Source organism: Oryctolagus cuniculus, chromosome X (assembly GCF_051225735.1).
Source record: "Oryctolagus cuniculus isolate XC-2025 breed Fujian yellow rabbit chromosome X, ASM5122573v1, whole genome shotgun sequence".
NCBI classification, from domain to species: domain Eukaryota; kingdom Metazoa; phylum Chordata; class Mammalia; order Lagomorpha; family Leporidae; genus Oryctolagus; species Oryctolagus cuniculus.
Window position 1 is genome coordinate 37,177,911 of NC_142888.1, and position 14,838 is coordinate 37,192,748.

At 41.2% G+C, this 14,838-nt stretch overlaps 1 protein-coding gene across 50 annotated transcripts in view; it reads right to left on the bottom strand.

Annotated features, from left to right (window-relative positions):
• The window catches only part of HUWE1 (HECT, UBA and WWE domain containing E3 ubiquitin protein ligase 1), a 142,696-nt gene that overhangs the window by 30,408 nt on the left and 97,450 nt on the right, over positions 1-14,838 (bottom strand). For 32 of the 50 annotated variants that reach the window (XM_089324739.1, XM_070067312.2, XM_070067310.2 and 29 more), the window contains 10 exons: positions 13,624-13,783; positions 12,982-13,340; positions 9,592-9,787; positions 8,454-8,621; positions 6,761-6,906; positions 6,283-6,349; positions 5,031-5,248; positions 2,701-2,832; positions 1,766-1,977; positions 794-976 (listed from right to left, as the gene is read on the bottom strand). In XM_089324739.1, the coding sequence (XP_089180865.1) occupies positions 794-976; positions 1,766-1,977; positions 2,701-2,832; positions 5,031-5,248; positions 6,283-6,349; positions 6,761-6,906; positions 8,454-8,621; positions 9,592-9,787; positions 12,982-13,340; positions 13,624-13,783 (1,841 nt within the window). The remainder of the gene's footprint in view (positions 1-793; positions 977-1,765; positions 1,978-2,700; positions 2,833-5,030; positions 5,249-6,282; positions 6,350-6,760; positions 6,907-8,453; positions 8,622-9,591; positions 9,788-12,981; positions 13,341-13,623; positions 13,784-14,838) is intronic. The other 18 variants (XM_089324753.1, XM_089324748.1, XM_089324752.1 and 15 more) reach the window with 1 other exon arrangement.

Sequence of the window (14,838 nt, forward strand, 5' to 3'; positions counted from 1 at the left end):
TGCTCCAATAAGCCCCTAGAGACCTAATTACAAATTTACAGTAAATAATGGAGTAAAGGAACATGCTAATCTGTGTTGCAAGGAAGCAACCAGGCCAAACATGGAAAGTGAGACATGCCACAGGATAGCAGGCCTGGTCACTAGGACAAGGTAGTGTTATGAACAGCAATAAAAGAAAGATGAAAACAATTAGAAATCTATGCTAAATAAGAGACTCAGAGGGCAAAATCATATGTAAATCAAGTCTTAACCGGATTCTGGCTTGGGCAAAAATTCTGAATATGGATTTGGGCATTAGATGGGACAAAAACTTAGTCACTGGAAAGGCAGACTATTAACTTAAAACAACTCTACCCCTACTTCCCTGTTACACAATTCCATTAACATTACATTATCATTTTAGTAACAAAAATGTTATTTGTGTATGCAAAGAAAAACACTGGAAAACATCCAATGAGGTCACAGTGACATCCAGGTGAAATATGGCATCTATTTCTTTTGCTCATCTGTATTTCTTATAATATACAGATATTCATCTTGTAATAAAGGATTATTTTCAAAGGGTGCGAAGCTCGGGGGAAAAAACAGCACTGACATAGTCCAAGTCTTGAGTCTGCAACAAATGAGAAAACTAAGGCCCAAAACCAGGCAAATGCCTTGCTAAAAGCCACAGCACAGAGAACTCAGGCCTCTCTCAGCCACACCACAGAGGCACATGGTTTACCAGGCAAATAGAGATGGAAGCAGCACAGATGAAGGGAGGGCAAAAGCCTGGGGCTGGGTATGACTTTACCTGGACAGGTCTAGGCTGTGAGGCACTCTGGCCAGGTCATTAACCAGCCCCTTCTTCAGGAAGAGTCGAATGATGTTGTTCATGCCATTGTGCTGGGTCTTGGCTGTGGCACTGCTGTAGAAGCTGGAGGTGGAGGGGCAGGACTCCATGATAGTACTGATGATGCACATCACTGCCTGCAGCCTGAAGAGACAAGTGTGACACCTCAATCACGTGAGTACATGCCATTTTTATACCCTGTCTTCATTAACTAGCATCAGACAACCCTCCTGTGCCTCTTGTGTTTCCTTCTGGAAGTAACATCTGCACAGAAGAGAACTCACTCCTTGATGGAAGTGTTCTTCATATTCTACAAACATAATTTTAAAAATAAGGCTTGGGCTAGCATTGTGGCGTAGCAGGTAAAGCTGCCACCTGTGACATGACATCCCATATGGGTGTCAGTTTGTGTCCTGGCCGCTCCATTTCCCATCCAGCTCCCTGCTAATGCACCTGGGAAAGCAGCAGAAGATGGCCCAAGTGTTTGGGCCTCTGCACCCACGTGGGAGACCTAGAAGAAACTCCTGGCTTCAGTCTGGCCTAGCCCTGGCTGTTACGGCCATTTGGGGAGTGCACCAGTGGATGGAAGATCTGTCTCTCCTCCTCACTGTAACTCTGACATTCAAATAGGTAGATAAATCTTCAACAATAACAAAAATAACAAAAATAAGGCTGAGTAACCTGCTTAACTTCTTGCTTGAAGACTCTGCAAATACAACAAAAATGGTCCTTTGTTCTTGCTAAATTGTTTACCCACAAGTGATCAGTGCTCTGGGGATTCTGGAGCACCAGAACTATTTGAGAGGATGAGAAAGTGTACAAGGCCAGCATGACCAGAACTCTTGTTCAAGTGCAAGAAACCCATAGACTAAGAATACAGTAAGGGGAAGCTCTTGGTCATTAGCACTGGGTCAGGCACGGGTTGGGTTTTACCTGGCATGTTTCTCGGTACTCTCAGCCATAGCCAGTGCTCGTCCAAGGGCTGCTTTCACTTCATTCACTAGGGCTACTTGGGCATCTGTGCCACTCCCTGCAGCAGCGAGGCTTGCGAGGAACAGGCGGGCCAGGGCAGGTGTGTCCTTGTCTTCTGCATTCTGAGTATGCGGGAGGAGGTGGTCCAGCACGAAAGCTAGCACACTGCAGTCCTAAAAAGTCATTAATCATGGCATTTACTCACAGGCACAATTATGCCACAACATTCTACAACAACAAGGTGCACACACACACATACTTTTTCCTCGTAGTCACCCATTCAGTGATTACTGGGTCCATTTTATAGATGAGGAGACCAAGGCTCAAAGGTACAAGCTAAGTAAGTAGCAAACCCATTACAACAAAGCTTCTTTGGCAGCTTTATAAAGCTTCCAAATCCCATACATTTCCTACTACACAGTCTAGACACTGTCATGTAGTTGTCACTTGATATTTCTTAAGACATTTTTATGTATGGTATTTAATAGAACTATTCGTAACAAACCTATAAAATACAATAAGACAAGTGAGTTACCCACCTGATAGATGGGTAACTTGACGCCCAAAGAAAAGTGGCTTATACAAATAATTTATTCAAGGGCTTAGGAATTAAATCTTGATTCCCTAATTTGAATGCTACAATCCCTTTAGAATTCAATTAAATTATAGTATTTACTGACACTTACAACACCAGGACCCTGTGCTATAAACTGGCAAGAATTGAGAGAGGGGCTGGCGTTGTGGTACAGTGGATTGGGCTGCTGCTTGTGACACTGGCATTCAGCATTAGAGTGCCAGTTTGGGTCCCAGCTGCTCCGCTTCTGATCCAGCTCCCTGCTAGTGCACCTGGGAAGGCAGCGGAGGATGGCCCAAATATTTGGGCTCCTGTCACTCACGTGGGAGACCAGGATGGAGTTCCTGGCTCCTGGCTTCAGCCTGGCCCAGCCCTGGCTGTTGCGGACATTTGGGGAGTGAACCAGTGGATGGAAGATCTCTGTCTGTCTCTCCCTCTTTCTTTGTTGCTCTGCCTTTCAAATAAATAAATAAATGAATGAATAAATAAATCTTATCCAAAAAAAGGGTCAAGTGAGAGACAGCACAGTCACAGACAAGGATATGCAGAAATATTAATGCAGGGTTACTTAAAATAGCAAAAAGGTCCCAAAACAAGGGAAGGAAATTAAGTCAGACTTTTCTGTTTCTCCATGATTTCTGCTGTGATAACTTCTAATCTTTACAGAAACTCAAAGGTCTTTTGTTGTAGATTTTGGACCAAAATTCGTTGAACATTTCAGAATTAGGTGATGGTTTCATAACACTCTTAATGTACAAAATGCCACTTTCTTATACACTTTAAAATGATTTTTAAATTGTATGTGTAATTGTATGTGAATTTTACTTCAATATAGAAAATGTACTGATAAATTCTAGAGTCTGGGAAACTGGATAAAGTGACCTTAATACTATTAGAAATAAAGATCAACTTCCTGGTAGTGAATAAAATACAAAGATAAAGTTGTTGTCGGAGTAAAAACATGAACAATACCATGTGAAAACTGGAAAACAGCACTGCAGTTTGGGAAAGCAGTGCAACTGAGAAGAATTTAGCTCTGGAGGTTGGGTTTCAATTTTATTTCTGTTACTTGGTTGTGTGGCATTAGGCAACTGACTTACCTCTCTGAGCCTCTTCTCCTCTGTTAAAGAGACAATGCCAACAACCTTGCAGTGTGGCCAGGATTACAATAGTGTTTTAAGCCACCCATCAGTACCCAGTACCAATAGTACTGGACACATTAAGTAAGATACTTAATAAGTCTGTAACTAAATGTTTTAGTCCACAAACAATACTATTATAAATACAGATGGCACAAATGAATAAAAGCTCCAACATAAAAACTAGTATATACATTTAATATATTACATGTCACAAAGGACTTATATCCAGAAGATATAAAGAATTCAACAGACTAGCGAGAATAAATTATTTGAATAGACAGTTCCCAAAAGAGAACATCGAAATGGTCAATAAAGACATGCAAAGATGGTCAACAGGGAAATGGATAATTTACCACTCTAAACCTCCTAGAATGGGTGAAATGAAAAATACTAAGCATTGTAAGGTGGTGAAACAACCAGAGCACCAATATGCTGCTGATAAAAATATAAATTGACACATCACTGAAAAACTTTGTACCATCTGCTAAAGCTGAATAAATGCACATTCTAGAGCCCAGTGATTCTAATCCTAGGCATATACCACTCAACCAAAGTGCTTATATATCTACCTCAAAACATGCCTAAGAATGTTCACAGCAACACTACTTGTGAAAACTCCAAATGGAAAACCCAACCATTCAGTAACAGAATGAACAAAGAGATGATGGCGGATTCACACAATGGAATTCTACACAGCAGTTAAGATAAATTAAAAATCATACAAGCACAAAAACGATCCCTGTGAATATGTTAAGGAAAAGAGGCCAGACACAAAAGTGTACACGCTGTAAGACTCCATTTATATAAAACACAAAACCACTTTGAGAAGGAACAGCTTCTGGGAGTCTGTAATGCTTTATTTACTGTGGCTAGTGGACATCCAGGAAAAAAAGATTGACTACTCAGGACGTGTATATTTTTGTATGCACGTTAAACTTGGATTAAGGTAAAAGTAGTTTTAAGACAGCTGCAATCAGATTCAGATTCTGCCACGCTAGTGCCCCCTCTCATTCTCAGACTGCTTGCCACTTAACAACCATAAAATTATGACATAACCCACAAAACAAGGTCCCCTTTAAAAAACAAAAACACTTTCCTTGGGTACACCTTTTACATATATTGGGATATGACATAATTTCTCAAAGTGCCCACTCACTCGAAAAATCTAACTTGAAGATAATCATGTATCAGGACATAGGAAATATGACTTCATTTTTTCCCACAGCTCTATTGTTGGACATTTAGGCTTGTCCTTCATTTTTCCCTACTAATACTGCTACTACATCTGGTATCTTTGTACATGTGTGAGCACATCTGGAAGATAAACCGCTAAATTCTTGTTTATTTTGGTAAGCCTGTTGGATCATCAAGGGAAAAGACCTAGCTCTTTCATGGAATCCTCTGTTGCCCTCATCCTTGGGTTAGTACTTAGCATGCCTGAGTTTTCAACACAAAGTAGGTACCCAAATGATGGAAGTGTAACATCTTAAGTAGAAGTTGGAAAGATTACCTCTTTGATCAGCTCAGACTGGCCCACAGTGTAGCTGTAGTTGGCAATCAGGGTAGCAATACCAACATAGGATCTCACCAACTCTGCCAGAAGACGAAGGATAGTGGAGGTAGGCATTAAAGGTTTGCTGCCCTTGCCTTTCTGCTTGCCTTCCTCAGAGGCCCGGTCCCCTTCTTTATCTTTCTTCCCATCTCGAGACTCCTCTGGAGTCGCAGCGGCTGTGAAAAGTCAAATAGTTGTTCCATTTCACATCAAAATACTGGGAAAAATCAAGTCTTAGGTGCAAAGAATACTACCTCTGCTATACCGGAAGGTCATTGGTATAAACCAATGCTCTCCTTACACTGTAGTGGAAGAACAGAGAACTAGGATCACCTGGGTTTCAGATGTGGGATGTAGACAGAGTGTAACAGGGAGGCACCACCCCTTTGTTCAGGCATCCCTCCACTTACATTGTGATCTGGAAATAATTGTGCTAGTATTATCCAAACCTGGCACGTACACCCTTCTCTGCCTTCCCTTATGTTTGCTTGGTGCTTTCTTATGAATGCAGTTCAGCTCAAATGATGACTTCACTTTTAAATGCTCTCCTCTCTCTGTTGCAGATCTCCCTCACTGATACAGTCTGCCACATAGTGGGCACCAATGCTTCCCTTAAACAAGATTGCTACCATCCATACTACAAACTACATACGAGCAGGAAGCCCTCACAAATGAGTAAAACAATGTTCTGCTAATTATTAGTCTTTCATTTATCTTCAGGCACTGGTATATGCAGCAAAATATAACTAAAATATCTGTCCTACCCAAGAATTAGTTCTTGAAAGGTCTCATCAGGCTTGCTCCCAGAAGCTCTTGGCTCCTGGTTTCAGTCTGACTTAGCCCCAGCCACTAAGGCCATCAGGGGAGTGAACTAATGATGGAAGATCTCCTCTTCTGTCTCTCCTCTCTGTGTAACTTTTGACCTTCAAATAAATAAAATCTTTAAAAAAATAGTAGTATGAGGGGGTTGGAGTACAATGGAGGGATGTTAACCACAGCAACCATTACTGGGTTAGTTAAGTTGTATTCCCACTAACTTCAGTATAAAGAGAGGCCCTTTAACACTGAATGTACTTCTGAGAAAGTTCGCTTAGACAAGTAAATGTGACAATTACACATATATTCTCCTACCCTCAGCTAAAGCCCCACAATTTCTGGAATTTGTCTTTCCAAGAAAGAAGAATCCTAGAGGGATGAACAAAATCATTACCTTCTACTTGGGAGGCCCCAGAAGTGGAATTCTCAGCGGCGGCACCATCTGCAGCAAAAACCTGACTCTGTGGAAGGAGAAAACTCTTGAGCTCTCGTGAACTTCAAAGACAGTGGTCCCCAAATGGCAGGACTCCTTCCCTGGGTACTGGCTGGGAATGCTACAAACACTCTGGCTGACCTTGTAAGCACTTTCCCCTCTATACCATAACATTTGAGAAGCAATCATTATAAATGTAGTGACTGGGAAAGCAGGGAAAAGGGAAGATAAAAATAAATTAAGGAACCATTTCCAACCCTACGAGACAAAAAGAAATCCCAGGGACGTCAATTTAATTTTCATTTTTTAGGCTGCAGATAATCTGCAGATACATCCAAATTAATACTGTCGAAATTTCCCTGGCATAACCCTAAATACTGAGAAAACACAGGCACTAGAATGGGAGAAGAAAGATGGAAGGCTGTTGGAACTGACTTACATTAATGGAAAAGCCTGTCTGTCCATCAAAGTCACTGGTCTGACGAGTGAGTGACCGGTATTGCTGGTATACATCATCGCCCATGTCTTGCAGGAGCTGGCCAACTTCCTGAGTCATAGCTCCAGGTTTAGCATCAGATTTGTCAGCTGGAGAAAACAGGAAAAACAAAAATAAAAATTCTTCTGTGATTGTAGAATGTTAATGCCTATCTGGTAGCTTGGTCAGTTTCACTTTAAGCTGCTACAACTGTTTACAAAGTAACATTACTGAGTTTTCAGGAGCAGTCTAAGTAGAGCAATACACTGCATGATGATGTTTTGGTCAATGATGGATTGCACATGTGATGATACACCCATAGCCCCAGAGTGCAGTAGAGTATACAATCTAGATTTCAGTATACTCTAATTACATTACATGATACATGAATGTATGAGGGCAAGCATCTGTGGTGTATAGCATTCTCATAATATGCATTTTCCATGAACTTTTTGTTTGCATAAACCCTTTGCACGGATTCCAAATTATCCTCCCCACCAAAATAAACTTTATTCAATTTTCCATTATCTTTTTGAATCTCTCTTGTATATAACCAAGAAGGCAGTTGATAGTCTTATTCTGACACTTTTTAAACTTTTTAAAATTATTTATTTATTTGAAAGGCAGTTACAGAGAGAGGGAGAGAAAAAGATCTCCTATTTGCTGGGTTCACTCCCCAAATGGGCCAGGCCAAAGCTAGGAGCCTGGAACTCCAGCTGGGTCTAACATATGGGTGACAGGGGCCCAGGCACTTGGGTCATTTTCTGCTGCTTTCCAGGTACATTAGCAGAGAGTTGCATGGCAAGTGGACTTGAACTGACACTCATATGGGATGCAGTTGTCACAGGCAGTGGCTTAACCCACTGCCCCACAAACCAGTCTTTTGATCACAGGCAATTTGACTTTCAGGCTCCTTGTTTTCCTCAGCTGTCAACAATTAAGCTTGAATTAACATAGAAGATACTACTGCTCACACAGGGTCAATACATGGCTGCTACAGCTTTACAGCTAAATTATTATGGGGAGGAGGGAATTATGATATGGGGTCAAGTTTCTGTGGTGAGCGAAGCAAGGAATTCTTTGTATGGGTCAGAGTGCTATCTAAATGAAAAACAGGTTTGGATTTTCTTTACTTATTCAAAGCAGTATGCATCAAATTTTGGCCGTAATAGTATGTCCTGAAGGAAATGCACAAGGACATGAATGGAATGGGACCCTTGGTTCCAAGCAGTTCAGCCATGGTATTCTCACTGCTTACAAGCAGCACTCTACAAAAAATCTGTACCTCATTTTCAATCTGTTCATAAAATGGTACTATTTCCTTTTAAATACTTCTTTAATCTCTTTATAGAGACATTCTCATTCAAAACTTCCACAGTCTCCTGATCCTCATCATTAAAGACTCATTTCAGAAATAACTTACTCTACTCTAGGAGACTTTCCTACCTGTCCCACCTGAACAGGTCAGGTGCCTCACCGCTACCCTGGGTGGTATCTGTCATGCTTCAGGAGTATTAGTTTCTTCAGAGACTTGTACTTTGTGTCTCAACTCGAGACTCAAAGTGTGGGCACTCTATGCCACAAGTTGCTTAAAAAGACCCAGGGAAAGTAATGTATCCTCCAGTGCCCATCCTCCAGAGGTGGGCTAGCCACATACCTTCCTCTGGAGCATGATAAGCAGCCAGAGCATTTAGCATATCATAGATCACTTCCTTGATAGTATCAGGAATGACAGGCAGAGACGAGGGCTTCAAAGGAGTTGTCTTCACCAGCTGTACAGCATTAGGACCTTTAATTCTAAGATTCTCGAATTCATCATCTGATGCTAAGCCAAAATGAGAGAAAAATCAATCAATAGCGAACCAGTACCTAAACTCGGTAACTAATAAAGGAAGACTCAGAAAGGTGCTCAAATGATACAAAAGCTTTGGAACAGGGGGCTACTTTCAACCAATCAATGTTGAAGTAGTCTACTAGAACATCTGGTTCTTGCCTTTCCCACATCCCATAGGATGTAATACAGCAATACCAAATAGAGAAAATTGATTTTGAAATCCAGTTTTGTTATATCAACAAAACACAATTTTCTCATTTTTGAAATTTGGTTATTTTGAGGATCAAATAAAAGCACACCTGAGAAATGCCTAGCATATTGCTGGGGCTCCCAAAATAATTAGTAACCTTCCCAAGTAGTTGTTCAAAACAAAGCAATACTCTAAAAAACTAAAGAAAGAAAATCTTAAAAGTTCAATAAATGTCCATAATTTTCAACTAGGATCACCATTTGACTGCCCTGAAATACACTGACACACGCCTCCTATCAGGATTATTTTTCTATATAACCACAATACTAATGTAATGCCCAGAAATCAGAGATACACCAGCTGTCTCAGAACATCCCACAGTTTGTATTTATCTAATTGTTTATAATGAAATATAGGTCAAATCCCTGGCAAAAATACACATATGATATTTCCCACTGCGCCAAGTAAGTCACATTCATTTGCCTTGTAATTACCATTTTATTTGTAAATCATTAACTGTAGGTAAGCCCTGTTGCCCTGTCAAGATGAGCTCTTTGAAGGCAAGGACTACATTGTCCTTGATTTGTCTGACAGCAATCAGAAAAGCTGCTGAAGCACCTCCTGAACTTACCAAGAGGACTAACCAGCCAATGTTGCAACATCTACCTAAGAAGGATATCCAAGTTATACATACCCTCATAGAAAAATCTCTGGAGTTACGTCAGGTCACAGCCTTTAATGTGTCAAAGGTCAGAAGCAAGTCAAACTCACCAGTTCCTGAGCCTCGAGGGGCTGGAAGGGCGATGCGGATACAGCAGTTGGCCACTTCTGTGAATATGTCTGGATTGCGGCATGCAGCTGGCCCAAGGACACGAAGGATGTAGTTAATCTCTCGAGAGCCAAGGCTGCCGGATACAACACCAGAGGTAGTGCTACCTGCTCCACTTGTTGCTGCGGAGCGAACAACCTGGTAGAGAGAGGGAGAAACAGTGCTGACCAAACACTACTTCCTAAAAATCCAAGTGCAGTCCGATCCAGCTCTCTGCTACGGCCTGGGATAGCAGTGGAAGATGGCTCATGTCCTTGGGCCCCTGCATCCACATGGGAGACCCGTAAGAAGCTCCTGGCTTCAGATCGGCGCAGCTCCGGCTGTTGAGGCCATCTGGGGAGTGAACCAATGGATGGAAGACCTCTCTCTGTCTCTACCTCTCTCTGTAACTCTGTCTTTCAACTAAATAAAATAAATCTTTGAAAAAAATTTAAAAACAAAAATGACTTACAAATAATTTATAGCCTACCTCCAAACCATCAATTATTTGGACTAGAGCTGTTTGTTCTTCATGGAAAACACAGGAAAGTACAAAGAAAATAATTCAGCTGTGTTTTCTATTATCTATTTCTTTGTGAATTTTATGTTCATATGGATAAATTATCTTTTAATCTCTTAATGTTTTTCTTACCAAATAAGCCATGTTCATTCACACACGGTAATCTTCATACTTTGGTCGCAATTTAAAAAAAAAAACTTTCACTTTTTAAATATAGAAAAGTTTAATCTCACTATAAAGATACCATATTTATCTAAAACCCTACTGCTGTACATGAGACTTCTAGTTCCTTGATATTATAAGCAAGTCCACAGCGAACTCTCTCATACTTGATGTTAATAATCAGATGAATTCTTAGCCACAGAATTTCTAGGTCAAAGGGTATTTTAAACTGACAGTACCAAATTGTCCTCCAATGTGGCTGCCACAATCTCCACACCCATCAAAGTAAGAGTATGCCTGGTTCTCTATACCTGTTCCTACAATGGATATTATCAAATGTTTACATTTTGCCAAGGTGACCTATTGAAACTTTGATCTCCCTTTGTTCCCCACACTCCCAAATACAATTCACTTCAAGTTTCAAAATTTTTTTCCTCACGCAATAAGAACTTACATTTTCTTCTAGCATCTTTAAGTTTGATAAATTTTAAACAATAAAATGTTTTAAGTCTGCATTCTATCTGTACATAGTTGTTTCTTCCTTGATGGGCTGTCTCCTGACACTAGATAACTATACATGCTGCCTTTCACAGCTCTACTTCACGTGACTTGGCACATGTGAGATGAAATTAAAACAGGCTGGCAGAACTGCAGAGTCTGTGACGTATAGACATACACATGTGGAAAGCTAAATGGGTACCACCTTTCTGGCAAGCAAGTAAAACAGAATTTGTTATCCTTATTGATCTGATTTTTATGGATCTCTAAGAGTAACAATCTTAGGCACAAAAATGTATATTGCAACATCACTTAAATATGTGGAAAAGAACACTGCAACAAAAGGAGATGGAGGTGCCAGCATTGTGGCACAGTAGGTTAAAGCTACAACCTGCGAAACCAGCCCATATGAACTCTGGTTCGAATCCTAGCTGCTAAGCTTCTGAGCCAGCTCCCTGCTAATGCACATGGAAAAGCAGTGGAAGATGGCCAAGTACTTGGGCCCTTTTTACCCACACAGGAGACCCTGTTGGAGCTCTAGGATCTTGGCTTTGTCCTGGTCCAGACCCAGCTGTTGTGGCCATTTGGGGACTGAACCAGCAAACAGAAGATTGAACTCTCTTCTTTGTTTAACTCTGCCTTTCAAATAAAATAAATCTTTGCATCCCATATGGGTGCAGTTCAAGTCCCAGCTTTTCCACTTCTGATCTGGCTCCCTGCTAAGGCACCTGGGAAAGCAGCAGAGGATGGCCCAAGTGCTTGGGCCTCTGCACCCATGTGGGAGATCTGGAAGAAGCTCCTGGCATCACCTTGGCGAAGCCTTGGCCACTGTGGCCATTCGGAGAATGAACCAGTGGATGGATGCTCATTCTTTGTCTCTCTTTCTCTGTAACTCTTTCAAACAAATAATCTTAAAAAAAGTTACATTTTTATTCTTTTGTAATTACTGTTATCTTTTCTTCCATTGCTTTATAAAACATATAAACTGTTTTCTGATCTGCTCAAAAAATATTTGTTAAGTACCTGGCAGATCATATAAAGTAAAAAAGCCTTACTACACTTTTATAATCCTGAAATACAATATTTTGAAAATAGGTTCGGGGCCAGGGCTATGGCGTAGAGGGTAAAGTCGCCACCTGCAGTGCTGGCATTCTATATGTGTACCAGTTCAAGTCCCAGCTGCTCCACTTCCGAACAAGATCTCTGATATGGCTTAGGAAAGCAGTGGACGATAGCTCAACTCCTTGGATCCCTGCACCCATGGGGGAGACCCAGAAGAAACTCCTGGCTTCAGATCAGCCCAGCTCTTGGCCTTTGCCAGCCATTTGGGGAGTGAATCAGTGAATGGAAGACCTGTCTCTCTCTCTCTCTCTGCCTCTCTGCAACTCTTTCAAATAAATAAATAAATAAATGTTAAAAAAAATAAAGGAAAACAGGTTCTTGGATGAGTACCTGTGAGTACTCCTTCAAAGGAATGATCTTTAAGACACAAACTTAGAATTAGATATTCTAGTTCCTAACAGTTTTTGGCTTGGTTAACAAAATCTAGATTACTAGAGAAGATTTTCTAAATCAAAGTTATTGCTATAGTAACTTTAATGGTAGAAAATAAATTTTCTAGGGCTGCAGTTGTGGTGTGGTGGGTAAAACTGTTGCCTGTGATGCTGGCATCTCAGATGGGTGCCAGTTCGAGACCTGACTGCTCCACGTCTGATCCAGCTCACTGTTAATGAGCCTGGGAAAACAACTGAGGATGGCCAAGTGCTTAGGTCCCTACACCCATGTGGGAGCCCCTGGCTCCAGGCTTCAGCCTGTCCTGGACCCGGCTGTTACGGCCATGTGGGGAGTGAACCAGCAGATGCAAGATCTCTCTCTCTCTCTGACTCTGATTTTCAAATAAGTAATGAAATTTTTTTAGTTTTATAAAAATTAAAAACAAACACTCATATATATGAATATAAATGAATTTTCCAGTTCTTTCTTTTAATGTCATTCAGCAAGATAATCAACCATATCCAGGCAAGTTTCTGCACAGTTGGGAAATTCTGCTGGATAGGGTAGAGAATATATATAAATCTAGCTATGTATCATAAGCAGAAGTCTATTTGCTTAAGACTGAGGAGAACAAAGGTATGATGTAGATCTAAATCAGCATGACACCAAAATGTCTCACCTTTTCCATGGTATGACGGAGGGTACAGGGATCCTCAATGATGTGTCTTAAAAGAAGGGTGACCAGAGGAGTAAACCCATTAAAGCCTGAGCTCTGGGTCAAATTCAAGATCATGCGGGTACTCTTCAGCTCTGCAAACATCATGGCATATTTGTGGTCCCGGGTGAGCCTCAGGCAGAGGCGAAGGGTGGCATGCAAAGTGTCTGGATCCACAGGGACTCCCAACATGCTCACACAGGCCCGGATTAAAACAGTCACCATATCTTCTGTCAGGCCCTGGATCAGTATCTCCCCCATTTTTGTTTCTTCCAGGCTTGTCTCCTTTTCACTGTTTGTACTCTCTAGAGCCAAGGGGGTATCTACAAATAGAAAAAAAAATCAAAGTTTAGGCAGTTTGATTTGACATTTCCTTCCATACCTCTCCCTCCTAAGAATCCCCCAAGCACTTGAGTCCTATTACGAAAAATACACTACACACCGATTATAAGACCAGATGAAAAGGCATAAGGGAAGACTGTGTATCTTTACTTTGTCAAGCAATCTGCCAAAAAGGAAATCACTTGCAATGGAAGAGGGCAGAGCAAGCCACAAAGGCACCCTAGACTAAAACATTCCTTAAAACTTGAAACTAAAAGTCCATACCATTGCCTTTATTTTCTTTGCGTTTGATATCCATTTCTTTGTTTTCTTCCAGCGTCTTCTCTAGTTCTTGTCCATTGCTGTTTTTTGAATTTTTATTCAGCCGTGGTACCCTGAGGAGAGTCAGCATCACAGGGCGTCGATTTCCTGTTTCCTCATTAACCTAGGAATTCAAGCAGACAAAAAAAAATATCTCTCCCAAAAAAAGGAATTATAAAGGTGCACATGGGTGTGTATGAACTTCCCAGGAAAATGATGTAACAGGAAGAAACCCTGGCAATCTGTTCCATTCCCATCATCTATAGAAGAGAAAACCCAGGAAGAAAACTGGTATATACAAGGCCCTATAATGAACTTTAAACTTTCCAACAGAGCAAGATCAGCCCTAATCAACTCCCTAACCCTGGAATGAACACTTAAAATTCATTTCCAGGAAGGATAGTATCAAACTGCACAGATTTCTGGTCTCATCAATAACTTTAGAAGACTCAGTTCTTAGGGACTACCATTGTGGTGTAGTGAGTAGCTGCTGCCTGCAATGCCAGCAATCCACGTGGGCACCAGTTCAAGTTCTGGCTGATACACTTTTTTTTTTTAAAGATTTTATTTATTTATTTGAGAGGTAGAGTTAGAGAGGGAGAGACGGAGAGAGAGGTATTCCATCTGCTGGTTGGCTCCTCAAACGGCCACAACAGTTGGAGCTGGGCTGATCCGAAGCCAGAGCCCAAGGACTTGGGCCATCTTCTACTGCTTTCCCAGGCCATAGCAGAGCTGGATTGGAAGAGGAGCAGCAGTGACTAGAACTGGTGCCCATACGGGATGCCGGCACCACAGGCAGAGGATTAAAAAACTGTGCCACAGAGCTGGCCCTTGCTCCACTTCGGATTCAACTCCTAGCTGATTTTAGCACCTGGAAAAGCAGAAGATGGCCCAAATACTTGGGCAACTGCCATCCGTGTGGGAGACCAGGGATGAGACTCCTGGCTTTGATCTTGCCCAGCCCTAGCTGCTGCAGCCATTTGGGTAGTGAAACAGCAGGTGGAAGACCTCTCTCTCTTCTCTAACTTCTGATTATTCAAATAAATCTTTCAAAAAAAATTAAAAAAAAAAAAAAAAAAAAAAAAGAAGACTTAATTTCCTGAAAACCAAGCCAAATTCAGTAGTGGTAATCCTGCTAAGACTGTTGTTTCCTAAAGAAAATCAAAAGGCATGTTTCCC